The sequence below is a fragment of the Geotrypetes seraphini genome, chromosome 17, assembly GCF_902459505.1.
Source record: "Geotrypetes seraphini chromosome 17, aGeoSer1.1, whole genome shotgun sequence".
Taxonomy (NCBI): domain Eukaryota; kingdom Metazoa; phylum Chordata; class Amphibia; order Gymnophiona; family Dermophiidae; genus Geotrypetes; species Geotrypetes seraphini.
The window spans coordinates 44,802,649-44,830,602 of record NC_047100.1 but is presented as its reverse complement, the minus strand read 5'-3'; the positions used below and the strand labels follow the sequence as shown (position 1 = coordinate 44,830,602).

At 47.0% G+C, this 27,954-nt stretch overlaps 1 protein-coding gene across 3 annotated transcripts in view; it reads right to left on the bottom strand.

Annotated features, from left to right (window-relative positions):
- The window catches only part of DOCK3 (dedicator of cytokinesis 3), a 694,894-nt gene that overhangs the window by 95,141 nt on the left and 571,799 nt on the right, over nucleotides 1-27,954 (bottom strand). For all 3 annotated transcript variants that reach the window (XM_033926008.1, XM_033926006.1, XM_033926007.1), the window contains exons 42-43: nucleotides 26,696-26,782; nucleotides 11,327-11,506 (exon numbers count right to left, since the gene is read on the bottom strand). In XM_033926008.1, the coding sequence (XP_033781899.1) occupies nucleotides 11,327-11,506; nucleotides 26,696-26,782 (267 nt within the window). The remainder of the gene's footprint in view (nucleotides 1-11,326; nucleotides 11,507-26,695; nucleotides 26,783-27,954) is intronic.

The following is a 27,954-nucleotide window of genomic DNA, read 5'->3' as shown; positions in this document are numbered from 1 at the left end:
ATTCAGGGGAGTAGCGGCGCGAGGAAACCAGGTGTTCGTGAATCCAGTGAAGGAGCGCGGCGACATTATAAATTCGTAGGGAGGGCAAGCCCAGGCCTCCTCGAGCTCGGCTCTGGGTTAGTTTAAGGGAGCTGATGCGTGCCACTCTCCCCCTCCACACAAAGGAGCCAATGATAGACTGGTAAGCCCTCTCATCCGCGCAAGTAATCCAAACGGGTATGGTTTGAAGCGGATAGAGCAACTTTGGGAACATCACCATTTTGACCAGGGCCACGCGCCCCAAAAGCGAGAGAGGCAGCGACTGCCATTTGGTACACAGCGTTTTGATCTTTCCAATGATATGTTGGCCTCGTACATCTTGTGCGGGTCTCTGTAAAGCATGATACCTAAATATTTCAGCTTTCCCGGGGCTATTCCCACCCCAAGATTGCTACACCACGGTTCCGTCTGCTGGCCTCCCAACAGAAGGGCTTGATACCTAAATATTTCAGCTTTCCCGGGGCTATTCCCACCCCAAGATTGCTACACCACGGTTCCATCTGCTGGCCTCCCAACAGAAGGGCTTCCGTTTTATCAAAATTAATTTTTAAACCCGAAAAAACACCGTATGTTCGTATGAGGGACATCAGGGCAGGCATGGTCCGGTCCGCGTTATTAACGTATAAAAGCATGTCATCCGCGAACATGCTAATACGAAATTCACTAGAGCCTATTTTTAAACCTTCCAACTCTGCATCCTGTCGGATACGAGCCGCCAGGGGTTCGAGCGAGAGAAGGAAGAGGAGGGGTGACAGCGGGCAGCCCTGACGCGTGCCCCTTCCCAGTGGGAACGGACCAGAGAGTGCGCCGTTCACTAAGAGTTGGGATGTGGGGAAATGATACAGAGCCGACACCCAAGCGATGAAGTCCCCCTGGATCCCGAATCGGCCAAGCGTCCGAAAAAGGTGGGGCCAAGATACCATATCAAACGCTTTTTCTACATCTAGGCTAGTGATAAGCGCTTTGTCGGAGGCTGTTTGAGGATGTTGTAGCACCGCTAAGACCCGCAGGAGGTTCATAGATGCGTGCCTGCCAGGCACAAAACCCACCTGGTCTTCATGGATGAGCAGAGGTAAGAAGTTATTGAGGCGCGACGCCAAGATACTGGCCAAAAGTTTAATATTCTGGTTAAGGAGAGAGATGGGACGATAAGACCCCAATGCATCAAGTGGGCGCCCAGGTTTGGGGAGGACAATGACGTGTGCTCTATTGTGTGAATTCCCGGGAGGAGTAACATTACGGAGTCCCATAAAGTATCCTCCTGCATTTGTTTTCAAGTAATAATTTTTGAAATCACTATTAACAATAAGGGAAGATTAGGTTCTTATTTCGATAATCTTCTTTCTAGTAGAAAGGCACATGGGTCTTGAACCACTAGGTCACTCACGGGCTTGTGTAGAAGGTGTCACCCACACCTCTCAAGTCTAAGATTCAGAATATCTGTACAGTGGCATAGCGAGGATAGGAGGTGCCTGGGGTGGTGGTGCCCCCACCCCCTGATGTACACATCTTTCCTTCCCCCCATAATTAACTCTTCACCGGTGTAAATTATATCTCCAACTTGCTGCCATGCCAGCCTCAGTTCTCCCTCTGACATCAGAGGGATAGCTGAGGCCAATGTGAGAAACAGGTTGGAGATGCTGCTTGTGCCAGTGAAGAGCCAAAGAGGTACAGGCAGAGAGAAGAGGTGCTGGCACCCCCACTAAGATGGCACGTGGGACTGTTCACCTCACCACTCCTCCTTACTACTCTCTACTGTAAAGTATGGTTACTCACCTGTAGCAGATGTTCTCTGAGGACAGCAGGCAGATATTCTCAGACATGGGCGACATTATCCTTGGAGCCTGGCACAGACATGTACCAAAGTGAGGAGGCAGGCTGAGAAAAATGACACTTGGATGGATAATAGGACTGTTATCTATAAGGTGCAATATATTTGACTGTTGTGTACTTTGGACAATGCTGTCATGCAATCAGTAATGTAATGTAATGTAATTTATTTCTTATATACCGCTACATCCGTTAGGTTCTAAGCGGTTTACAGAAAATATACATTAAGATTAGAAATAAGAAAGGTACTTGAAAAATTCCCTTACTGTCCCGAAGGCTCACAATCTAACTAAAGTACCTGGAGGGTAATAGAGAAGTGAAAAGTAGAGTTAGAGGAAAAATAAAAATAAAATAAACATTTTAACAAGACAGCATTGATCTAAATACTTTGGAAGGTAGAAGAGAGGAGAGAAAGGAATAGAAGCAGAAGGGGGAGCCGTTGAACAGTAGAATTCTGGAGAAATTTAAATGATAGAAATAGAACAAAACAAAGACAAAAGGCAAAACAATAGATAAGATTAAAGATAAATCATAAGCTGGAAAGAAAAATATGTTTTTTTAATCTTTTCAGTAGCCTCCTCTATGCGATCCCCGAAAAGGTCATCTCCTATACATGAGACATTTGACAGATGGACAAATTGAAACGTGACGTAGTGGATTACCAAAATGGTAGTATTTATCCCTGGTGCAAATCACGTGTTTACCAGAGGAAGAGACTTTCATACAGGTCCACTTCCAGAAATAAAATACAGAATAACTCTAACAGAGTTATTCGAGATCACAAAACTAATATCTCTAATAAGATCTCTAAGGGAGATAGAGGACGAAGACGAAAACGCATACGCAGTTGTTCGGACGAAGAATACACTTCTACAGTGACAAGCCCGATCATTACTGACACACCTATCATTTCCAGACCAAGATAGACCATCACGCAACAATCATAATCATTTTTTAGAGATACTCTGGAATTCTACAAATCCAGGCAAACAAGCACATATAATTCAGAGAGACATGTACAGCAACAGGGGACGATACAGAGGACATCAATCGTACACAGACTACCAAAGGACAACATACAGGGGTGGCTACAGAGGTCCCTACAGGGGTAGGGGACAACACTATTCCAATTGGTAGATGATATTCCAATCATTAATCTCTCCTCTAGTTCACTATCAGCAACACATATAAATGTATTACAAAAAGGCCTTTCTTTTGTCCCCACAACCCGTTATGATTCATTCCAAACTAGGATAGATCTCTATAAATTTAAGCGCAAGTTGCAAATACACCACTTTTTTAATAAAGAGTTGTCTAACACCTCATTCCAGGATGTCTCTATCCTCAAAAAGAAATCAAAATGGATTCCACCAGGAACCCTAGACCCCATAATTAACACGTTTCATAAATGTGTTCTTAAAGATATTGAATCAATGGAGAAAAAACATAAATACGTAAAGTATAAACAGAATATGAATGCTTTAGAGATTCAAGCAATTGATGAATTAAAGAAAAACACCGAGATTGTCATTAAACCAGCAGATAAAGGGGGGTGGCATAGTTATCATGGACAGAGAAAAGTATGTCCAAGAAATTTATAAACAGATCAATGATGTGACATTTTATATGCCGTTAGATAGCAATCCTACGTCTAATCTAATGGAAGACATCAAGGAACTAGTAGAAACTGCACATAATGCTGGTTATATTACTCTTAAAGAAAAACAGTTCTTAATTAATGACCATCCTGTGATACCAACTATATACAATCTGCCCAAAATACACAAATCGCTCGTCGATCCTCCTGGTAGAAACAGGGCGTTTCTTGCACTTGGTGGCCACGTATTGTAGAATATGCCCCCGCAAGACCGCCTTGGAAGAGCTTTCCAATAAAACTCAGGGTCCACGTCCAAGGTAGCATTGTGCGATACATAGTCCACCCATTGGGCTCGTAGGAAAGTATGTTAGTCCTTATCATAATACAAAGCTGGTGGGAACCTGCACAAACGCTCCCCGGCTGGAGTCATAACCCCCATCATTAATACCGCCACAGAATGATCAGAAAGGGAAGTATCCTCTATGGTTACCAATTCCACTCACGAAAAAGGGACTGGGAAACCAGAATATAATCCAGCCTGGTGTACAATTTATGTGGGTTAGAGTAAAAGTGAATTCTTTATCAAACTGATGAGGGACTCGTCAAGCATCCACTACTCTCAAATTTTGACAGATCATGGTTGCGGGGCACTGGTTTAACTGGCATGCAATCCAGACTAGGGTCGGCTGTGATGTTAAAATCTCCTTCCAGGACCAGCTGATAAGTGGGATACTGAGTAATTATACCCATAAGTCCTGAACAAAACTTATGACTATATATGTTGGGTGCATAAAGAATTCAGAATAGTAGATTGGACCCCTACAATTCCCCAAGTAAGAGGACATAGCGACCATCTTTATCCTGAATAACCTTGTGAATGGTCAGGGGCAACTGCTAGTGTACTAATATGGCTACCCACCTTTGTCTACTATTGTAGGCGGAGTAGCTAACCTCCCCCATCCAGTCTCTATGCAATTTCTCATGTTCAAGTGCGGAGAGGTGAGTCTCTTGAAGGTATGCTATATCAATATGATGTTGTTTAAACCACATTAAAATTTTCTTATGTTTTACTGGTGAATGAATACCATATACATTAAAGGTAGCTAGCTTCAGATTAACCATAACAACTAAGCAAGAAAAGCCACCAGATCGCCCGAGGCAAGAATAATAAAGTGTCAACAGGCGGATAGACCCCCCCCCCCCCAGCTAGGTCCATCCCCAGACAGCTTAAACCAAGCCTTATACTTAAGCGCAGGCTCCCCTCTAGCCCCCCATACCAGAAACCCCAATACACTCAAGCCACCAATCACACACATCCACACCTCATTCATACTTCCCTGCCCCCTTTGCCCCCCTTCTCCCCCATTGGCCCTCAACTGACCCATCACTACTCTGTATCACGTACACTCAAACCTCCCCGCTCCCCTCCCAGAATTAGAACAATTGTCCCACTCCTCCAATAGTAATTGCTATAGAAACCCCCCCCCCAACAACTCAGCAGGAGGCAGGCTCTTACAAAGAAACATCCCAAGAGAAAACCCCAAGAACACTCACAACCTGCCCAAGAAGATCCCTGAACATAAGATCATAAGCAGTGCCTCTGCCGGGTCAGACCAGAGGTCCATCCCGCCCAGCAGTCCGCCCCCGCGGCGGCCCAACAGGTCATGACCTGCCTTAATCACCAGAAGGGGCCCCCTTGCCCCCTAGGTTTCTCATCGAAGTCCTATCTTCCCATCAATGTCCTAACCCTCCGGCCTTGCACCTGCATGACCTGGTGAGCTGTCTATACTTATGCAACACCCCAGCACCTCCCTCAGTACCCCACGATCCCCTTTTCCCTCAGGAATCTGTCCAATCCCTGTTTGAATCCCTGTACTGTACTCTGCCGGATCACTTCCTCCGGGAGCGCATTCCATTTGTCCACGACCCTTTGGGTGAAGAAAAACTTCCTTGCATTTGATTTGAACCTATCTCCCTTCAGTTTCTCTGAGTGCCCCCTCGTACCTGTCGTCCCTTTTAGTCTGAAGAACCTGTCCCTGTCCACCCTCTCTATGCCCCTAAGTATTTTGAAGGTCTCTATCATACCCCCCTGAGCCTCCTCTTTTCGAGAGAGAAGAGCCCCAGTTTAACCAGCCTCTCAGCATATGGGCAGTTTTCCAGCCCTCTTACCAGTTTCTTTGCCCTCCTTTGGACTCTCTCAAGAACTGCCATGTCCTTCTTGAGGTGCGGCGACCAATATTGAACGCAGTATTCCAGATGTGGGCGCACCATCGCTCGATACAGCGGCATGATGACTTCCCGCGTCCTGGTTGATATGCCCCTCTTGATGATGCCCAGCATCCTGTTGGCTTTCTTCGAGGCTGCTGCACACTGTGCGGATGGTTTCATGGATGGATCCACTAGCACACCCAAGTCTCTCTCAAGTCCGGTGTCTTCCAGCAATCTCCCCCCCATTTTATACTCGAACAACGGGTTCTTTTTCCCTATGTGCATGACCTTGCATTTATCTACGTTAAAGCGCATTTGCCATTTGTTTGCCCAGTCCTCCAGCTTATCGAGGTCCCTTTGCAGTCCCTCACACTCCTCCCTGGTCCTAACTCTGGCGCAGAGCTTGGTATCGTCTGCAAATTTTATAACCTCACACTTTGCCTCCGTTTCCAGGTCATTGATAAATATGTTGAAGAGTAGCGGCCCCAGCACCGATCCCTGCGGCACACCGCTCGTGACTCCCCGCCAGTCAGAATATTGGCCCTTTACTCCGACCCTCTGTAGTCTACCTGACAGCCAGTACTTGATCCATCTGTGTACATCCCCGCCCACCCCGTGGTTCCACAGCTTCCTAAGCAGCCTTTCATGTGGCACCTTGTCAAAGGCCTTTTGAAAATCGAGGTAAATGATGTCTATGGGTTCCCCTTTGTCCACCTGACTGCTTATTCCCTCAAAGAAGTACAGAAGGTTTGTCAGGCACGACCTTCCCTTACAGAATCCGTGCTGGCTTGTCCGCAGTAGGCCATTTTTCTCGATGTGCTCGCAAATGTTGTCCTTGATCATTGCTTCCACCATCTTCCCTATAACTGAAGTCAGGCTCACCGGCCTGTAGTTCCCGGGGTCACCTCTCGGTCCCTTCTTAAAGATAGGTGTGACATTCGCCAGTTTCCAGTCCTCTGGTACCTCTCCAGTTTTCAAGGATAGGTTGCAAACATGCTGGATTGCGCCCGCTATTTCCTGACTTAGTTCCTTTAGAACCCTTGGGTGGATCCCGTCCGGTCCCGGTGATTTGCCGCTTTTCAGTCTGTCAATCTGCTTGAGGACATCCTCCCGACTTACCTCTATATGCCCCAATCTTTTGGCCTGCTCCCCACTCATGAGCTCCTCTGAGTCCGGTATATTGGACGTGTCCTCGCTCGTGAAGACCGACGAGAAGAACGTGTTCAACCTCTCAGCTACCTCTTTATTCTCCTTAATCACTCCCTTCCTATCCCCATCGTTCAATGGCCCCACCTCCTCTCTCACTGGTTGCTTCCCCTTTACGTAACTGAAGAATGCCTTGAAGTTTTTTGCCTCCCTGGCCAGCCCCTCCTCGTATTTCCCTTTTGCTTTTCTAATCTCTCGGTGGCATTCCTTTTGGCATTTCCTGTGCTCCTGGTGATTTTCCTCCGTTGGATCCCTTTTCCATTTCCGGAAGGACACTTTCTTGTCACTGATTACCCTCTTTACTTCAGGTGTCATCCAAACCGGGTCTTTTGACCGCTTGTTCTTGCGGCCTTTCCTGAAACTGGGGATGTACAGTTTTTGCGCTTCCTGCAGTGTGTCCCTGAGAAGGGTCCAGGCGCTCCCTACAGTCTCCAACCTAAAGCCGTTCCTGAGCTTCCTCCCCACCATTTTCCTCATAGCAACATAGTTCCTTTTCCTGAAGTTGAGCGCAGTCGTTGCGGTCCTCCCCACTATGGGTGACCCCCTTTCTAATGTGAATCTGATCACGTTGTGATCACTGTTGCCTAGTGTTCCTCCCACTTCTACCCCTCTTGCAGGCCCCCCTAATCCGTTAAGGATGAGGTCAAGAGTAGCATCCCCTCGCGTCGGTTCCTTGACTAGTTGCTCCATGAAGCAGTCCCTCACAGCTTCTACGAATCCTGCTTCCCTCGTGGAGTTTGAGTGTCCCGTACTCCAGTCTATCCCCGGGTAGTTGAAGTCCCCCATCACTGTTACACTTCCAGTCCTGCATTCCTGTCTCAGTTCTGCTTCCAAGTCTTGTCCTATTGTTTCTGACGCACCAGGCGGGCGATAATACAGCCCCAGCTTTATGGCTGCACTCTTCTTTCCCGGCAATTTGACCCATAGCGATTCTAGCTCCTCTGCCTTTGTTGCCGTATCGATCCCAATCGAGTAGATATAGTCCTTTATATACAGCGCTATGCCTCCCCCCTTCTTGTGGGTCCTGTCCCTCCTGTAGAGCTTGTACCCTGGCAGCGCCACATCCCATTGATTTTCCTCTGTCCACCAGGTTTCTGTAATTCCTATTATCACCAGGTCCTCCCCCTTGGCCATGACTTCCAGTTCACCCATCTTAGCCATGAGGCTTCTTGCATTTGCGTATAAGCACTGTAGGTCCCGGTGTTTGTCCTCCACCTCTGCCTTTACCTGGGCCACCTTCCCTTGGGTCTCGGGCCGTTTTCCCGCTCCCGGTGCCTCTGCTGTGCCCTCCGCCTTTACCCTCGCAACTCTCTTCCTCCCCATGTCCCCTCCACCCCACCTCCCCGCTTTTCCCCGGGGAGTACCAGCCCCCTCCTGTGCTATCGTCCCCTGGGCCTTGGTTTGTTCCCCCTTGCCTTGTGTCTCCCCTTTGCCCTGTGGCTCCACCTTATTGCCTTCTGTTTGCACCCTGGTGCCATCTTGTCCTCCTGAATCCCCTGTTTTCCCCTTCCCCTTCCCCTTAGACTTCTCCCAGCAAGTTGCTGTTACCTGGTGTTTCCCTCGCTGTCTGATCGCGAGTTCCATCGGACCCCCGTCCTCCTCCCTGCAGTCAGCCCATTCAGCATCTTTTCTTGATACTGCTGTCCGAAGCGTCATCAGGTCAGCTGTCGGCTTTCCCCCTCTCTGTAGTTTAAAGCCCTCTCGATCTCCTTCTTTACGTTGGCTGCTAGTATTCTTGTTCCCGCCGTGCTCAGGTGCAGGCCATCCCGCCTGTAGAGCTTGCTCTTTCCCCAGAAGGACGACCAGTTCCTCACAAAGTGGAAGCCCTCCTCCTTGCACCACCTCCTCAGCCATGCATTCACCTCCTGGAGCTCGGCCTGCCTCCTTGAATCTGCCCTCGGGACCGGCAGGATCTCCGAGAATGCTATCCTCTGTGACCTCCGTTTCAGCTTCCTTCCCAGGACCCTGAACTGGTCTGTTAGCGCAGGCATGCTGAAATTCCTCCGGCTCACATCATTTGTTCCGACGTGGACAATTACTGCTGTCTCCTCCATTTCGGCTCCGTCCAAGATCCTCTCGATTCTGTCGGCAATGTCCTTTGTCCTGGCCCCAGGGAGACATGTCACCAGCCGGTCCTCTCGACCTCCGGCTACGTGACTGTCCACCTCCCTCAGGATCGAGTCTCCCACAACAATTGCAGTCTTTCCCTTCCTTAAGAGCCTCCTCTGCCTCAGGTCCGTGTCCATGGTGAATCTGGGCGCTCCTCCCTCGGGGTCCTTGGCCTCCTCTGCCCTCCTGGCCTCTCCACTGGCCTCTCCACTAGGTCCATCCTCCGGTGGGTCCTGGCTCTCGTCTGATGACACCTGCCGTAAGAACAGTCAGCCCCCCCCACTCAATTGCAATATGGCTTTCCACAAGTCACCATCCCCCCACAATAAGATCCATTCCTGTACATGAAGCCTCATGTACCCATAATCCCCCAACACTCCCACCCCAATACACAGTGCCGACTAGAGGTCCCAATAGGGGGGATTAGGGAACTCTGCTGCCAGAAAGGTAAAGGTAAAAAAAAAAACCAACAAAAAGATAAAGAAAAGAGTCCCACAGTCACATGTCCATCAGTATGTTCAGGGAACACAAGTTACCCAAAAAATAAAAATGGCAGTCGCAGAACCTCCCATACAACTAAAGGTATAGAAAACAGAAAAGAAAAATCCCAAATTAGAACAGAAATTCACAGCCCCCATTCCAGAGGCCCCCCTGCAATTCCACAAACAGTTCTCCAAGTTGGCAGCGTACCCGGCCACCCAGAGCAAGAAAGCTGCCAGCTGGACCAATAAAGTGGAAATGTCAGGCTATCCATAGAGACTAGAATCAGCCACCAGCCAGACACGTGCCAAGCAAACACTCCCAGGCCTGATGGATCAGCTCCATTCGATCAGCCAAGCAAACCCTCCACCAGGAATACTCGGAGCTCCTCCGGTCTGGTAAAGAACATCCCCTGATTGTCATGAAACACCCTGACCTTGGCTGGGAACTGCAGTGAAAAGGGGATCTTGCGCTGTTAAAGCTGAGTGCAGTAGGGCGCCATGCCCCCCTGCTGCTCTGAGACTCATGCTCAAGCGCTCCCTTAGCTTTGTATAGGGTTGACATCTTATACTTTTCAGCATAATTTAGCACTCGCATGATCACCGGTCTCGGTGCAGATCCACCCTGTGCACTCGTTCCACCAACAGAGGAAGGCCCGCTGGCACCATGTCCAGCTCTTTAGGTAGCCACAAGGTAACCAGCTCCCACAAGCCCTTCACTCCCAGTGACTCCAGGAGCCCGATCAGGTGAATTATTATTGCAGCAACTCCGGTTCTCGATGTCATCTGCCTGGTATTCCAGCCTTCTACACAGGTCTTCCAATGCTCGGACAGTCGCCGTCAGCTCCACTGCCTGATCCTCATGGGTGGACACCTGCTCTTCCACCTGTTAGATTCTGGTGGCCTGCTGCTCCAGGTTATTCTTGATCCCATCCACCGAAGTCAGGAGCTGGATGAGGCAGTCGTCCAAAAGTTCCGCCAAATGGTTTTTAAAATCGGTGATCGCCTCTGCTTGCAGCTTTATTGCGGGGCTACACATTGTGGCCATTGAAGTTGCTGGAGTTGCTTCCTGAATTCTTCCTGAGCTTCGTGGTATGAGTGGGCATACTGCTCGTGGCAGGTACCGGACAAAAACTCTGCATTTCCCTTATTTTATAAGTTGGGAAGAAAATAGAAGCAAGCAAATTGCTGATGCACAGCTACAGGGGCAGGAGAGAGAGCAGAGCATGTCCTCTCAGGCTGAGTGCATCACGTGACACCCCCCCCCCACACACACACACAGCAATTGTGAGTAGAGCAGATGTGAGGATCTGAACCTGAAATGTTCCTGTTACTTTGCGTACACTACTTGCATCCACTGGGCCTTGGGGACATCGATGACAAGGCTGCTGACACTAAATCAAAGGGCTCAACTGTAGGGGCAGTCGAGTAGAAAATGATTCGAAGTTCCTGGCCAAGTAGGAGGGTGGGAAGCTGCCCAAAGGCTTGTAAAAGGAAAACACGAAAATTGAAGAGAAAAATATATTAAATGTAAAGAAGCAACAACAAAAAAAAGGTACGGGAATGCACCAAAAGTGAAAATATTTACCACATACAGGAATGTTGAAAAGCACAACTTCTTTGCTCTTCAGAAAACGAAGAACTGAAGGTCCTTTGAGACGTTAGGTGGGAAGTCATACAAGCAGGCACGGTATGGACAGAGCTAAAGTTTTAAAGTGACAATACACTTTGGTACACATCTGTGCTGGGCTCTGTGGATGTTGCCCATAAGTGAGAATATACTGCCTGTTTGTCCTCAGAGAACTATATAATTCTTTCTTTTAATTAATGTCCTTGTCAACAATCTGTCGCTGCTTACCTCCTGATAGCGTGCAATGCCCCCATTCACAGCTGCATCAATTACACCATTCAGGCACATGCTGAGCAGGTTAATGTTGCCATGAAGTTGCTTATGTTGGTACTGGCTGATCAGAGTTCGCAGCTCCTGGTTCTTGTTCTCCACAACTTGAATGGCATTTTCTAAAGGACTTACTTCAACCTGGAACATACAGATCACTTCTTGGGAGAATGATTCAGTCTAATTCATATACAGGTTTGCAATAATCAATAATAATTTGTTTTACCCACATAAATCCTTTTGAATATTGTCCTCCCTAAACACTAACACAGAAATATGATTAGAACAACTTATCATTATCAGACTCATATTATGCTAGACTATGACCCTGGACAAGACGTATGAACTTTTAGTTGCCAAAACTGTTCTCTAAAATCCAGAAGAAACTGTTCCAGACTTCTTACTTTTGTCTGTTATTTTTGCTTGCATTTGGGAGCTTCACTTCTGGGTGTAGGTTTAGCTAGTTCACAAACACACAGAGCAGTGACATGGGTACAAAGTTTCTGATGTGCTATATGCAAATTAATATTACACTGTGAGAGGATGGAGTACCTTTCACTGGCCTATGGAAGGAGCCCGAGCAGTGGAGCTCATTGAGTCTGATAAGAGAGCTGATTCGAGTAAGAGCTGCAAGTGTTGCTGGGACCTGTCCACTCACCCAGCACAGAGAGCTCAGAAGGAAGGAGGAATGCTGGCCTCTGGCCTAACTCCCGCTAAATCCCAAAGGCCATGCTGACTGGCACTGACAGAGGGCCTGGTGAAGTAGAGTGGCCAGGCTGACCAGTCCTAACAGTGGGGACTGGTGCTGCAGAGAACAGAAGCCCAGTGGTGGGAATGTGCATGGGGACCTATACACTGACAGAGAGAGATCTGGCCCTGTTATGAAGCCTGGTGGTAGATCCACGGGGATCCATATGCTGGCAGGAAAGAACTAGAAGTAGCCAGAGGGCCAGGGAGAGCCTGGAGTCGAGGAAGTGGCTCAGGCTTGATGACTGGCAGTGGGACCGGGGAAGAAAGATCCAGATGATGGGGACTCAAGAGGCCAGGGAATGAGGGATTGACGGTGGCTCCACAGGCAGCTGGAAGAGCTGTCAAAGTACAACACTGAGTGGGTCAGGTGGCTGATTGGCGGTGGCGACTGGCAGAGAGACCTGTGATGGCACCATGAGCTGTTGAAAGACTCCTCAGGAGACCTGAGACCCTTGGAGCATTGGCCAAGATCTAAGCAGCATCCGGCAGAGCGACCAGCTGGGATGACTGGTAAATGGCACTGGAAGCTGCCAAAGATGAAGGCTAATGGAGGATTGGAGGAAGGACTTGAGAAGATATAGAGGAGACGGAGTCCATGGAGGACTCGGGGAATGACCAGAGGGATGGGATAGCCCTTGGTCATAGATTTTAGAAAGGAATGAATATATGTGTATTTAGCCCTATTGTGTATGACTGTGTGTTTTAACAGAGAAATGAAGAACAGAGGTGCCTGGGAGTGGATATGTGACAGATGTTATCGCTTGACCTGATCACATGATGATATACACACACACATGTAAATTAGAAATCATCCTGGTTGACACTGTTTTTATAACTTATAAATATAACTAATTAGGAGTGTTAAGAGGCTCCTAACATTCTTTAAGGAAATCTTTTGGTCACTTTTTAGAATATAATGTATCTTTAATCTATCTTCATTGTAAACCGCTTTGAACCTCACGGTATAGCGGTATATAAGAAATAAAATCAAAATCAAATCAAATCAATTTTCAGTGAACTAAAGCTTCTATTTTAAAGAGACAGTAAAACACTACTGCTATTCCTAATAATTTCAGGGGATAGGAACAAAGAGAAGATTGGCAGAAAAAGCACAGTTACTTACCGTAACAGGTGTTATCCTGGGATAGCAGGCAGATATTCTTACATGTGGAAGACGTCATCCACAGATCCCTGATGCTGACAGCCTCCAAAGCATGTGCGAGTGCATTTCCACCAAAGGAAGGGCGCGTCTCCTCAGTTCATATAGCTAGCTAAGAAACCAACCAGGGGAGGTGGATGGGTCATGAGAATATCTGCCTGCTGTCCCTGGATAACACCTGTTATGGTAACAGTGCTTTTTCCCAGGACTAGCAGGCAGCATATTCTCACATATGGGTAACCTCCAAGCTAACCAGAAAGGGATGGTGGGAATGCTGGCAATTTAGGAGAATACATTTTGTAAAACTGCCTGGCCAAAATTGCCATCCTGTCTGGAAAAAGAATCCAGACAATGAGAGGTGAAAGTATGAACCGAGGACCAAGTGGCAGCTTTGCAGATTTCCTCAATAGGAGTAGGTCTGAGGAAAGCCACTGATGCTGCCATGGCTCTGACTTTGTGGGCTGTGACTCGACTCTGTAGCTGCAGTCCAGCCTGAGCATAGCAGAAAGAAATGCAAGCCACTAACCAGTTGGAGATGTGCACTTAGAAATTGAAGGTCCCAACTTGTTTGGATCGAAGGAGACAAAAAGTTGAGGAGTAGATCTGTGTGGCTTAGTCCTTTGCAAGTAGAAAGCCAAAGCACGCTTACAGTCCAGAGTGTGCAGAGCTGTTTATCCAGGATGAGATTGAGGCTTTGGAAAAAACACTGGAAGTACAATGGGTTGATTAAGATGAAATTCTGAAACCACTTTAGGTAAGAATTTAGGATGAGTATGGAGGACCACCTTGACATGATGGAATACTGTGAAAGGCGGGTCCGCTACTAAAGCTTAAAGCTCACTGACTCTGCGAGCAGACATGAGAGCAATGAGAAAAAACACTTTCCAAGTGAGATATTTGAGATGAGCCAAAGCCATTGGTTCATCAATTGAGTATGAATAACATTGAGATCCCAAACCACTGGACGCGGTTTGAGAGCTGTTAGGATGGGAGGACATAAGAGAAGTGGAAAGACAGTGAAAGGAACGATAAAAATGGCTACAGACCTTTATGTGAAGAAAATCAATAAAAACAAGAGAAAAAGGAAGTCGATATGGTTTTCCAAACTAGTGGCAGAGAAAATAAAGGTGAAAGAGTTGGCATTCGTGAAATATAAAAAAAACCCAAGAAGAGGAGTGCAGAAAGGACTACAGGGTGAAACTGAAAGAAGCCAAGAGAGGGATATGTCTGGCGAAAGCACAGCGGAAGATCAAATGGCTAAAAATGTAAAAAAGGGAGACAAAAATTTTTTCAGATATATTAGTGAAAGGAGGAAGATGAAAAATGGAATTGCTAAACTAAAAGATGCTGGGAACCGATATGTGGAGAGTGATGAGGAAAAAGCAAATGTGCTAAACAAATACTTCTGTTCTGTGTTCACAGAAGAAAATCCTGGAGAAGGACCGAGATTGTCTGGCAAAGTTACACGAGAAAATGGAGTAGATTCTGTGCCGTTCACGGAGGAGAGTGTTTATGAGCAACTTGAAAAACTGAAGGTGGACAAAGCGATGGAACCAGACGGGATCCATCCCAGGATACTAAGGGAGCTCAGAGAGGTTCTGGCGAGTCCTATTAAAGACTTGTTCAACAAATCTCTGGAGACGGGAGTGATTCCTGGGGACTGGAGGAGAACAGATGTGGTCACAGGGATGAAGCAGGAAACTACAGGCCGGTGAGCCTCACTTCAGTTGTTGGAAAAATAATGGAAGTGTTGCTGAAAAAAAGGATAGTGTACTTCCTTGAATCTAATGGGTTACAAGATCCGAGGCAACATGGCTTTACAAAAAGTAAATCGTGCCAAATGAACCTGATTGAATTTTTTGATTGGGTGACCAGAGAGCTGGATCGAGGACATATGCTAGATATAATTTACTTAGATTTCAGCAAAGCCTTTGATACAGTTCCTCGTAGGAGACTGTTGAACAAACTTGAAGGGCTGAAGTTAGGACCCAAAGTGGTGAACTGGGTTAGAAACTGGCTGTCGGACTGGTGGTGGTTAATGGAAGTCGCTCGGAGGAAGGAAAGGTGAGTAGTGGAGTCCCTCAGAGTTCGGTGCTGGGGCCAATCCTGTTCAATATGTTTGTGAGTGACATTGCTGAAAGGTTAGAAGGAAAAGTGTGCCTTTTTGCAGATGATACCAAGATTTGTAACAGAGTAGACACCAAAGAGGGAGTGGAAAATATGAAAAAGGATCTGCAAAAGTTAGAGGAATAGTCTAATGCGTCTAATGCCTGGCAACTACAATACTTTTTTTTTTTTTTTTTTTTAATCTTTATTCGTTTTCATATCTTACAAGAAGTGTATAATATTCAATCACAAAAAAAATTTTACAAATCACTTGACATTCTTACTTATAATCCTCAAAGCATAAAAAGAATCCCTCTCCACCCATCCCATCCATTAGTAATAAACCAATTAAAACAAATATCATATATCCCAATCCCACCCTACTTATATCCTTATATAATAAAAAAGTGTTTAACTACAATTCAATGCAAAGGAATGCAGAGTAATGCATTTGGGGATTAATAATCGGAAGGAATCGTATATGCTAGGAGGAGAGAAGCTGATATGCATGGACGGGGAGAGGGACCTTGGGGTGATAGTGTCCAAAGATCTAAAGGCGAAAAAACAGTGTGACAAGGAAGTGGCTGCTGCCAGAAGGATGCTGGGCTGTATAAAGAGAGGCGTAGCCAGTAGAAGGAAGAAGGTGTTGATGCCCCTGTACAGGTCATTGGTAAGGCCCCACTTGGAGTATTGTGTTCAGTTTTGGAGACCGTATCTGGCGAAGGATGTAAGAAGACTTGAAGAGGTCCAGAGGAGGGCGACAAAAATGATAGGAGGCTTGCGCCAGAAGACGTATGAGGAGAGACTGGAAGCCCTGAATATGTATACCCTAGAGGAAAGGAGAGAGAGAGAGAGAGAGGGGAGATATGATTCAGAGAAAGGAAAATGATAAAACCAGAGGACATAATTTGAAGTTGAGGGGTGGTAGATTCAAAGGCAATGTTAGGAAATTCTACTTTACGGAGAGGGTGGTGGATGCCTGGAATGAGCTCCCGAGAAAGGTGGTGGAGAGTAAAACTGTGACTGAGTTCAAAGAAGCGTGGGATGAACACAGAGGATCTAGAATCAGAAAATAATATTAAAAATTGAACTAAGGCCAGTACTGGGCAGACTTGCACGGTCTGTGTCTGTAAATGGCCATTTGGCGAAGGATGGGCTGGGGAGGGCTTCAATGGCTGGGAGGGTGTAGATGGGCTAGAGTAGGTTTTAATGGAGATTTCGGCAGTAGGAACCCAAGCACAGTACCGGGTAGAGCTTTGGATTCTTGCCCAGAAATAGCTAAGAAGAAAAAATTAAAAAATTTAAATTGAATCAGGTTGGGCAGACTGGATGGACCATTTGGGTCTTTATCTGCCGTTATCTACTATGTTACTATGGCTTGACATTGAAAAGCCCTTTCATAAATCTGAAAATCACAGGATGAGCAGAGAGGGGTTTCCCTTCGATAGGCTGATGAAAAGCAACAATTGCACTGAGATGGACTCGAATGGATATGGATTTGAGGCCTGATTGAGATAAATACAACAGGTAATCCAAAATTGAAGACAAGGAAGTAGACTGAGGCTCCTTGTGATGAATCGTGCACCAAGTAGAAAAACTAGTCCAGGGGTCTCAAAGTCCCTCCTTGAGGGTCACAATCCATTTGGGTTTTCAGTATTTCTGCAATGAATATGCATGAGATCTATGTGCATGCACTGCTTTCATTGTATGCTAATAGATCTCATGCATATTCATTGGGGAAATCCTGAAAACTCGACTGGATTGTGGCCCTCAAGGAGGGACTTTGAGATCCCTGAGCTAGTTCATTTCTGGTTGCAACACTGTCTAGTGGTAGGCTTTCTGGAAGCCTCTAAAATGTCCTGAATAGATTGAGAAAACTGTAGAGTGGCAGTTATGTTGAAAGGTACCAAGCTGTCAGGTGCAGAGACTGCAGGTTGGGATGAAGTAGAGACCCCTGACTCTATGTAAGCAGAGAGGGAAACTCTGGTAGAAGTAGTGGCACCCTGCTGCTCAGTTGAAGTAGAAGGGAGTACCACAGTTGTCTGGGTCACCGAGGAGCTATCAGAATCATGGTGGCATGGTCTCGTTTGAGTTTGACCAGAGTCTTGAGAATGAGAGGGAATGGAGTGAATGCATAGAGAAACTAATTTGTCCATTCCAGAAGAAAAGCATCTGCCTCAAGGAGGTGAGGAGAGTAAATCCTGGAGCAGAAATGAGGCAGTTTGTTTTTGTGGGGAGACGCAAAGAGATTTATCTGCGGAGTCCTCCACTGAGAAAAAATGTGACGGAGAGGCAAGGAATTGAGTGTCCATTCGTGAGGCTATAGCAGACGACTCAATTTGTCCACCAGACAGTTTTTTTCGCTATGATGTAGACCGCTTTCAGAAAGGTGTTGAGAAGGATTGCCCAATTCCAAACCTTCTGAGCTTCCTGGCAAAGAGGGAGAGATCCTGTGCCTCCCTGATGTTGATGTAGTACATGGAGACCTGGTTGTCTGTACGAATGAGGACTATTTGATCATGAAGAAGATGCTGAAAAGCTTTGAGAGCATTGAAGATCGCTCTAAGTTTCAACAGATTGATATGACACTGACGATCTATGCTGGACCAATGGCCTTGACTACAGAGACCATTGAGATGAGCCCCCCAAGCATAGGTCAAAGATTCTGTGGTGAGGCCTTTCTGATGAGAAGGTGTTTGAAACAGTAAACCTCTGGAGAGATTGGAAGACAACATCCACCAATGGAGAGACTGTTTCAATGAAGGAGTCACTGTAATGTGTTGAGAGAGTGGGTCGAAAGCCTGCACCCACTGAGATGCCAGGGTCCACTGAGGAATTCTGAGGTGAAGTCTGACAAAAGGAGTCATATGAACGGTGGAAGCCATGTGGCCTAGGAGAACTATCATGTGTCTTGCTGAAATCGAAGATAGGGAAGATACTCTGTGGCAGAGCTGAATAAGAGAATCTTGACATTGTTGAGGAAGGAAGGCTCTGAGTTGCACTGTGTCCAATACAGCTCCTATGAACTGTAAAGTCTGAAAGGGCTGTAGCTGGGACTTTGAAAAGTTGATTTTGAAGCCCAAACTTTGGAGGAACCACGTAGTCCATTGGGTCGCTACAATAACCCCCTGAGATGTTGAATCTTTGATGAGCCAATTGCCCAGGTACAGAGAAACCTGCAGACCATGATTTCGCAGGGCTGCTGCTACCACCACCAGGCACTTGGTGAAGACTCTGGGAGATGATGCCAGGCAGAAGGGTAGCACTCTGTACTGAAAGTGATGATTTCCCACCTGAAATCTGAGGAACTTGCGAGAGGCTGGATGAATGGGAATGTGAGTATAAGCCTCCTTGAGATCGTTCTGATCTAGAAGGGGATATAGGGATGCCAGAGACAGAATTAAAAATTTTTCTCTCACAAGAAATTTGTTGAGTGCTCTGAGATCCAAAATAGGTCGCAGATCGCCTGTCTTCTTTGGAACTAGGAAGTAATGGGAGTAAAACCCCGTGCTCTGCTGTTCTAGAGAAACCTTCTCAATGTCACGGAGATGAAGCAGAGACTGAGCTTCCTGAAGAAGAAGGACGGTCTGCGATGGATTGGAAGGATACTCTCTTGGAGGCAGATTGGGAGAAATTTGTATAAAATGAAGAAAGTAACCTTCCTTGATGATTGAGAGAACCCAGAGGTCTAAAGTAATAAGCTCCCATCGTTGGTAAAAAAAGATGGAGACGACCCACAATGGGTAGAGGAGAGGACAGAAGTAGAATGATTGAGGTGATGCTCTGTATTAGATGGTCAAAAAAAACTGAGAGGCCTTGGGTGCAGCAGGAATCTGAGTCTTTTGCTGCTGTTGTTTCTTAGGGGGAGCCCTTGAATAAGGAGCCACTGCTGAGGAAAGCGCCTCTGATATGATGGAAGAGTCCTGGGACCCTTAGCAGCAGAAGGCTTGGGCTTTGGCCTGATGATGGAAGGTACCCCATGAGCAGCTACTTAGGAAGCTGTGGAACCACGGGGTGGAAGGGAACGTACACAGATGGGTCAAACACTGGTTGGCAGGCAGAAGACAGAGGGTTGGAGTGAAGGGTCACTACTCGGGCTGGAGGAAGGTCACGAGCGGAGTTCCGCAGGGGTCTGTACTTGGACCGCTGCTGTTCAATGTATTTATTAATGACCTGGAAACGGGGACAAAATGTGAAGTTATAAAATTTGCGGATGATACTAAACTCTGTAGAAGGGTTAGAACTACGGAAGAGTGTGAGGACCTACAAAGGGACCTAAACAAACTGGAGGAGTGGGCGAATAAATGGCAGATGAACTTCAATGTAGGGAAATGCAAGGTCATGCATATAGGGAGAAAGAACCCGATGTTCATCTACCAAATGGGGGGATTAGTATTAGAGGGAAGTAACCTTGAAAGGGATTTGGGTGTACTGGTGGATACAACAATGAAGTCAACGGTACAATGTGCAGCAGCCGCGAAGAAGGCAAACGGAATGTTGGGTATTATTAAGAAGGTTATTACGACCAGAACAAAAGAAGTCATCCTGCCGTTGTATCGGCAATGGTGCACCCGCACCTGGAGTACTGTGTTCAGTATTGGTCACCGTACCTTAAGAAGGATATGGCAATACTTGAGAGGGTTCAGAGGAGAGTGACACGAATGATTAAGGGCATGGAAAACCTTTCATACACTGAAAGATTGGAGAGGCTGGGGCTCTTCTCCCTGGAAAAGCGGAGACTCAGAGGAGACATGATAGAGACCTACAAGATCATGAAGGGCATAGAGAAAGTAGAGAGGGATAGATTCTTCAAACTTTCAAAACATAGAAGAACAAGAGGGCATTTGGAAAAATTGGAAGGGGATAGATTCAAAACAAATGCTAGGAAGTTTTTCTTTACCCAGCGTGTGGTGGACACCTGGAATGCACTTCCGGAGGACGTAATAGGACAGAGAACGGTACTGGAGTTCAAGAAAGGATTGGACAATTTCCTGCTGAAGAAAGGGATAGAGGGGTATAGATAGGGGGCTACTGCGCAGGTCCTGGACCTGTTGGGCCGCCACGTGAGCGGACTGCTGGGCACGATGGACCTTGGGTCTGACCCAGTGGAGGCATTGCTTATGCTCTTATGAAGCAAACAATTTCTCATGCTCAGACAAACGTATGGTAGCTACCTCGATAGAGTCATCAAATAACTCAGTGCCCTGACAAGGGATGTTGGCCAGACGATTTTGAAGCTTCAGGTCCATGTCTACAGTGCCAAGCCAGGCAAGCCGGTGCATAGCCACCGAGAAAGCAGTGACCCTCGAGGAAAGTTCAAATGCATCATAGGAAGATTGAACAAGATACATACATAATTGAGCCAGAGTGTTACACAGCTGTTGAAACTCTGGAAGCAGATGTTGTGGAATATATTTAACAAAATGAGGCATATACAGTGGTGCCTCGCATAACGGACGCCTCGCACAGCGAACGCTGCGCACAACGAACTTTATGTCTTGATCCGTACAACGAACTTCGTTTCACACAACGAAGTTGCCCGAGCTGCATCCTTCCGCGCAGGCACTGCGCTTAACTGCCCTCTCTCCGCCTGGTTCCCTCTTGCCCCCCCCCGACTCCCCGACACGATCGGGGCAAAAAGGAGCCCAAGCCCTCTTGCCCCGCCGATTCCCCAACTCCCCACACAATATCGGGCCAGGAGGGAGCCCAAGTCCTCCTGGCCATGGCGACCCCCTAACCCCACCCTGCACTACATTACGGGCAGGAGGGATCCCAGGCCCTCCTGCCCTCGACGCAAACCCCCCCTCCCCCCAACGACCCCCCCCCCAAGAACCTCCGACCGCCCCTCCAGCCGACCCGCGACCCCCCTGGCCGACCCCCACGACACCCCCAACCCCCTTCCCCGTACCTTTCTGTAGTTGGCCGGACAGACGGGAGCCAAACCCGCCTGTCCGGCAGGCAGCCAACGACGGAATGAGGCCGGATTGGCCCATCCGTCCCAAAGCTCCGCCTACTGGTGGGGCCTAAGGCGCCTGGGCCAATCAGAATAGGCCCGGGAGCCTTAGGTCCCTCCTGGGGGCGGGGCCTGAGGCACATGGGCCCAACCCGACCATGTGCCTCAGGCCCTGCCCCCAGGAGGGACCTAAGGCTCCCGGGCCTATTCTGATTGGCCCAGGCGCCTTAGGCCCCACCAGTAGGCGGAGCTTTGGGACGGATGGGCCAATCCGGCCTCATTCCGTCGATGGCTGCCTGCCGGACAGGCGGGTTTGGCTCCCGTCTGTCCGGCCAACTACAGAAAGGTACGGGGAAGGGGGTTGGGGGTGTCGTGGGGGTCGGCCAGGGGGGTCGCGGGTCGGCTGGGGGGGCGGTCGGAGGTTCTTGGGGGGGGCGGTCGTTGGGGGGAGGGGGGGTTTGCGTCGAGGGCAGGAGGGCCTGGGATCCCTCCTGCCCGTAATGTAGTGCAGGGTGGGGTTAGGGGGTCGCCGTGGCCAGGAGGACTTGGGCTCCCTCCTGGCCCGATATTGTCGGGGAGTTGGGGAATCGGCGGGGCAAGAGGGCTTGGGCTCCCTTTTGCCCCGATCGTGTCGGGGAGTCGGGGGGGGCAAGAGGGCTTGAGCTCCCTTTTGCCCCGATCGTGTCGGGGAGTCGGGGGGGCAAGAGGGCTTGAGCTTCCTCTTGCCCCGATCGTGTCGGGGAGTCGGGGGGGCAAGAGGGCTTGAGCTCCCTCTTGCCCCGATCGTGTCGGGGGTGCCAGGGACCACACGGAGTCACCCACCGTACCACCCGATTCGGGTAAGCGCAGGTATCGGTGGGTGGCTTATTTGCGGGGGGGTGCCTTATTTTACATTTTTTTTCTAAAAAGGGGGGGCTGTCTTATTTGATGGCCCTGCCTTATCATCGGGGAAACACGGTAGAAAAAAAAAAAAATGAACAGTTAAGTCCCAGTTTTTGCCGCTGAGACTCTGCCCTCTCACTGTAAAATTAGACTCTACTTAGTCTGTCTTTAAATTTAAAAAATGTGTGTTGTTTTAAAAAACAATTATGTTTTTAGATGTATCTAAATAAAAATAATAACCAAAAATTTATCTTTTTTTATGTCATCTTAGCATATTTTATGCTACAGAACGAATTATTTTTTTTAACATGTATTGTTATGGGAAAACGCGTTTCACACAACAAACGTTTCACATAACAAACTTGCTCCTGGAACGGATTAAGTTCGTTGTGTGAGGCACCACTGTAGTTATATGCTTGCGATAAGGAATGAAGACAAAATTGTAATTCAAAACTCTGGTTGCCATAAGTGAATTTTGATACAGGCGACGGCCAAACTTGTCCATAGTTCTGCCCTATTTTCCCAGGGGGGACAGTGGCATAAACTTTGGCAGGATTGGTTCTTTTTAAAGAAGACCCCACAAGAAGGGACTGATGTGATAACTGAGACTTTTCGAAGCCTCTGCAGTGGACCATCCTGTAGCAAGATTCCAACTTCGCTGGCACAGCAGGAATGGAATATGGTGTCTCAAGATTTTGTTTGAAGGTTTGAGAAAGAAGTCGATTAATGGGCAATTTTAGAGACTCCCTAGGAGGATGAGGCATGCCCATTTCTTCCAAATACTCCGTGGAGTATTTGGAGGCAGAGTCCAGAGTGATGTTCAGATCCTTACTCATTTGGTAGGATACCTGATCTGAAGAAGGACGGCCTCGTGAGGGATAAGGTGACCTCGAGGCACCTTGAACATAAGAACATAAGCATCACCTCTGCCGAGTCAGACCATAGGTCCATCGTGCCCAGCAGTCCGCACCCGCGGCGGCCCCCCCAGGTCCATGACCTGTAGTGTTCTTTCACTTAAGACATTTTATCCTTTATAGTACCCCTCTAGCTATACCCCTCAATCCCCTTTTCCTTTAGGAACATGTCCAACCCCTTTTTGAAACCCAAAATCGTACACTGCTCTACCACCTCCCCCGGAAGCGCATTCCAGGTATCCACCACCTGCTGGCTGAAGAAGAACTTCCTAGCATTTGTTCTGAATCTGTCTCCCTTCAGTTTTCTTACGTGCCCTCTTGTTTTGTTTCCCCCGCCAGTCAGAAGAATCTGCCCCTCTCCACCCTCTCTATACCCTTCATGATCTTGTAAGTTTCTATCATGTCCCCTCTAAGTCTCCGTTTTTTCAGAGAAAAGAGCCCCAGTTTCTCCAGCCTCTCAGCATATGAGAGGCCTTCCATGCCCCTTATCATTTTTGTTGCTCTTCTCTGGACCCTCTCGAGTGTCGCTATATCCTTCTTAAGGTACGGCGACCAGTATTGAACGCAGTATTCCAGATGCGGGCGTACCATCGCCCGATATAGCGGCAGGATAACTTCTTTGGTTCTGGTAGTGATTCCTTTTTTAATAATTCCCAACATTCTGTTCGCCTTCTTGGAGGCCGATGCGCATTGTGCTCCCGACTTCATTGATTGGTCCACTAAAACCCCCAAGTCCCTTTCTAGGTTGCTCTTCCCCAATACCCTCCCCCCCATCATGTAGCTGAACATCGGGTTTCCTTTCCCTATGTGCAAGACTTTGCATTTCTCTACAATGAAACACATTTGCCATTTATTTGCCCATTCACTCAGTTTGTTCAAGTCCCTTTGTAGTTCTTCACATTCTTCAACAGTTCTAACTCTAATGGAGAGTTTTGTGTCGTCCGCAAATTTTATGACTTCGCACTTCGTCCCCACTTCCAGGTCATTAATGAATATATTGAACAGCAGTGGTCCCAGCACTGACCCCTGCGGGACACCGCTCGTGACTGCTTTCCAGTCAGAGTAGTGTCCTTTTACTCCTACCCTCTGCTTCCTGTCCGCCAACCAATTACAGATCCATCTGTGCACTTCCCCCTCCACCCCATGGTTCCACAGTTTCCTTAGCAGGCGTTCATGGGGTACCTTGTCGAAGGCTTTTTGAAAGTCCAGATATATGATGTCTATGGGGTAAGCTTTGTCCAATTGTTCGTTAATCCCCTCGAAGAAGTGCAGTAGGTTCGTTTGGCAGGATCTCCCTTTACAGAAACCATGCTGGCAGGTTCTCATCAGATTATTTCTTTCTATATGTTCATTTATGCTGTCTTTGATTAATGATTCGGCCATCTTTCCCGGGACCGAGGTCAAGCTCACCGGTTTGTAGTTCCCCGGGTCACCTCTGGATCCCTTTTTGAAGATAGGTGTAACATTTGTTTCCTCCAGTCCTCCGGGACTACCCCTGTTTTCAAGGATAGGTTGCAGATCTTCTGTAGTAACTCCGCTATTTCATCTCTGAGCTCCTTCAATATTCTCGGGTGGATTCCATCGGGTCCTGGCGATTTGTCAGTTTTTAGTCTATCTATCTGTTTGAGTACGTCCTTGAGGCTCACCTCTATTGATAATAATTTTTCCTCTTGATTCCCCCTGAAGGTTTTTTCCGGTTCTGGCACGTTGGTTCTGTCCTCTTTTGTGAAGACTGATGAGAAGAACGTGTTTAGTCTGTCTGCTACCTCCTTTACTACTCCTTTTCTGCCTCCCTCATCCAGGGGTCCCACTTCCTCCCTTGCCGGTTGTTTTCCTTTCACATAGCATAGCAGAGAATGAAAGTGAAGCTTCTCTGGAGTACTGATACCTGAGATCTGAATATGCAGGTATAGATGACTCACTGAGAGAACGTATGGAATGTCTTGCAGGAGAAGAACTTGAATGGTGAGAGTGGTAAGACTCTGCAGGTGGTCTTTTCGACTGAGGACTTGGAGGCCTCGAAGAGTCTCGATGCCTGAATAAATGAGACCGACCTCGAGAAGAAGACCTAGTTCTCGATGGGTTCCTCGAGAGATGATGTGGGGAACTGTTCGTTAAATCAGTCAGATCCTGTTTAGATGAATGTCGAGGAGTCCTTGCCCTGTGCCTCGAAAAAGGCAATGCCTTATGTGAGGAAGGAAGGCTGGAAGTCAGAGATTGACGATGAGACACCAAAAAGGACTCAGCTCCTTGTGTCGAGGTATCTCAAGGCACTCGCAAGGACTCAGCTCCTTGCATAGAGTGTGTAGATTCAGCTCGAGGCACTCCTAAGGACTCAACTCCTTGTACAGAGTGACTAGTTTGAGCTCGAGGCACTGCCAAGGACTCGACTCCTTGTTTGACTGCTGAGTACTCAGGCTGGACTGCAGGAGTAGAGTCGAGGTAGGAGTGTATTGGGCAAGAATGTTACCAAACTCCTGATGCATAATAGTCTGGATCACAGCCTGCAAATGTGGAACCGAGACCTGAGGATCTGGCACATTTGGAGTGACTATAGTCTCCAAGGAAGAATGATGCCTTGATTTTGAGCCATGTTTCTTGGGTATCTTCAGGACCACCGATTCTAAGGGTGGCATGTCTGGAAAAGCTTGCTTAGCTACCTTACCTGAGGGAAACAGTGAGAATAGCGGCTCCTCAGGAGAAGACTTAGCAGATTTGCTCGAGGACAAGGACTTCCCAAACGAGGAAGGCTTGATTAAAGTCAAGGTCGAGGTAAAAGGCGGAAGACCCATAGCAGATTTGACCGGATTCAGGGTCGAGGTCGAGACCAGAGTTGCAGTTGGGGTGAGGAACTTAGGCATAGGTTTATCCATACTGCTGAATATATTTTCCACTTGAACTCGACGATGTTTAATGGCTCGAGGTTGAAGAGTAGCACAGCAGGCACACGACTCCAGACAATGGTCAGGTCCTAGACACTGAACACATCACTTATGTGAGTCAGTGAGGGATACTGCGCACTAGCAACGACTACACTTCTTAAAGCCTGTGACCGACCAGGTCATAGACTGAAAAATAGCTGCTGCAAAATCAAAGCACTTAGGCTGAGGCCGCGGGGTAGGCCCTGACGTGATACAAAATAAAAAAGACGAAAAAAAAATATATATATATTTTAGAAATGAAAACACGCAAAAAACACAGCGACCCTGTAAGAAAAAATATACAAAAGCCATGGTAAGAGAAGGCACGAAGTAGAATTAAGTCTAGCGCAGAACGTCGAAAGAGGACTTCTCGGCTCCACAGAAAAATGAGAAGCAGCACCCTTCCTTGGGCGGTGTGGCAGTAGCGCATGCATGGTACGGCAGTTGCGAACTTTCTAAGTTTTACAAGCAAGTCTGCTTGCGAGGCTGTCCGCATCGGGGCTCCTGGATGACATCATCCACATGTGAGAATATGCTGCCTGTTTGTCCTGGGATAATGAGAGATATCAGATTCCTTACTAATAGGCTATCAAACAGAGGCCTGGTACACTTCAGTTAGAACACAGTTAAGAAAATGCACATTACCAACTCTCTCCTTTGCACTTCGAACCAACGAGAAATTCCAGGAAGGCTGTGAGTAAGGATTAAAGTTGTCCGTTCAATCCACAGACTCTGCAATATGGGACAATAGAGAATCCCTTAAAAATGTGTGTATATTAGTATGAAGATTAACAGGTTTTACCAGAGATTAATACACATTTAGCTACTGGACATTCAGGCACCTCTTAAGGGTCATCCAACAAAAATACTGACTCCCTTGTATCACATAGACATAGTAATCAGCTCTATTGCTTCTCATTCTAGAGCATTATCAGAGAAAGGAAAAAAGAGGCATCAGAAACAGGAAGTACAATTGTCCCAGACAAATCAGAACACTGTCTACTGTGGAGTAGTAGCTTAATGGTTCATTTCCCACTGCAGTAACTTGCAACTCTGGACAAGTCACTTAACCCTCCATTGCCCCAGGTACAAAATAAATACCTGTATCTAATATGTAAACAGCTTTGATTGTAACCACAGAAAGGTGGTGTATCAAATCCCATCCCCTTTCCTGAAAACTACAACAATGGGAAACTGATTATCTTTGACACAAGAATACAATTAACTATATTTATGGTGCCATAATAAGTTAAGCAAGTCTGAGTGTGCGTGTATACAAACTCTACCAAACAGAGTTTGTAAGATCCTAACCTCATTAATCAGTGGCATTCTCCAGGTATAGATTAAAAACAGTTTATGGTCTTTATTAATCCAACCCATCAATGTATAATTAAACTTCCTCCCCCCCCACCCCTGTACAATTATATCAGCTGGGGAAAAATGATTTTTTTTTTCCAAGAATTTGTCCAAACCTTGTTTAAACTCAGCTATGCTAACTGCTTGTATCACACCCTCTGGCAAGGGGTTCCAGAGATTAGGTATACATTGAGTTAAAAAAATATTTCTTCCAATTTGTATCAAATATACTACTTAATAAGTTCACGGTGTGTCTCCTAGTTTTTGTAGTTTGTGAAAAAGTACGCAACCTTTCAGTATAAGTTATATTTTGCTTGTATGTATTATTTTTTTTTTTTTTTTCCTTTTTATTTTTTATTTTCAAGTTTTACATAAAGTGTACAAAATGTTAAAATACAATTTATAAATACACAATATCACTTTTATATCTAATACATCATATTCTAAATATATTTTTCCCCCTCTCCCTCCCCCCACCCTTCTATTATTTTTTAATCATACATTACATATTATATATCATATTATAGTCTATTATGTAAAAATTATTT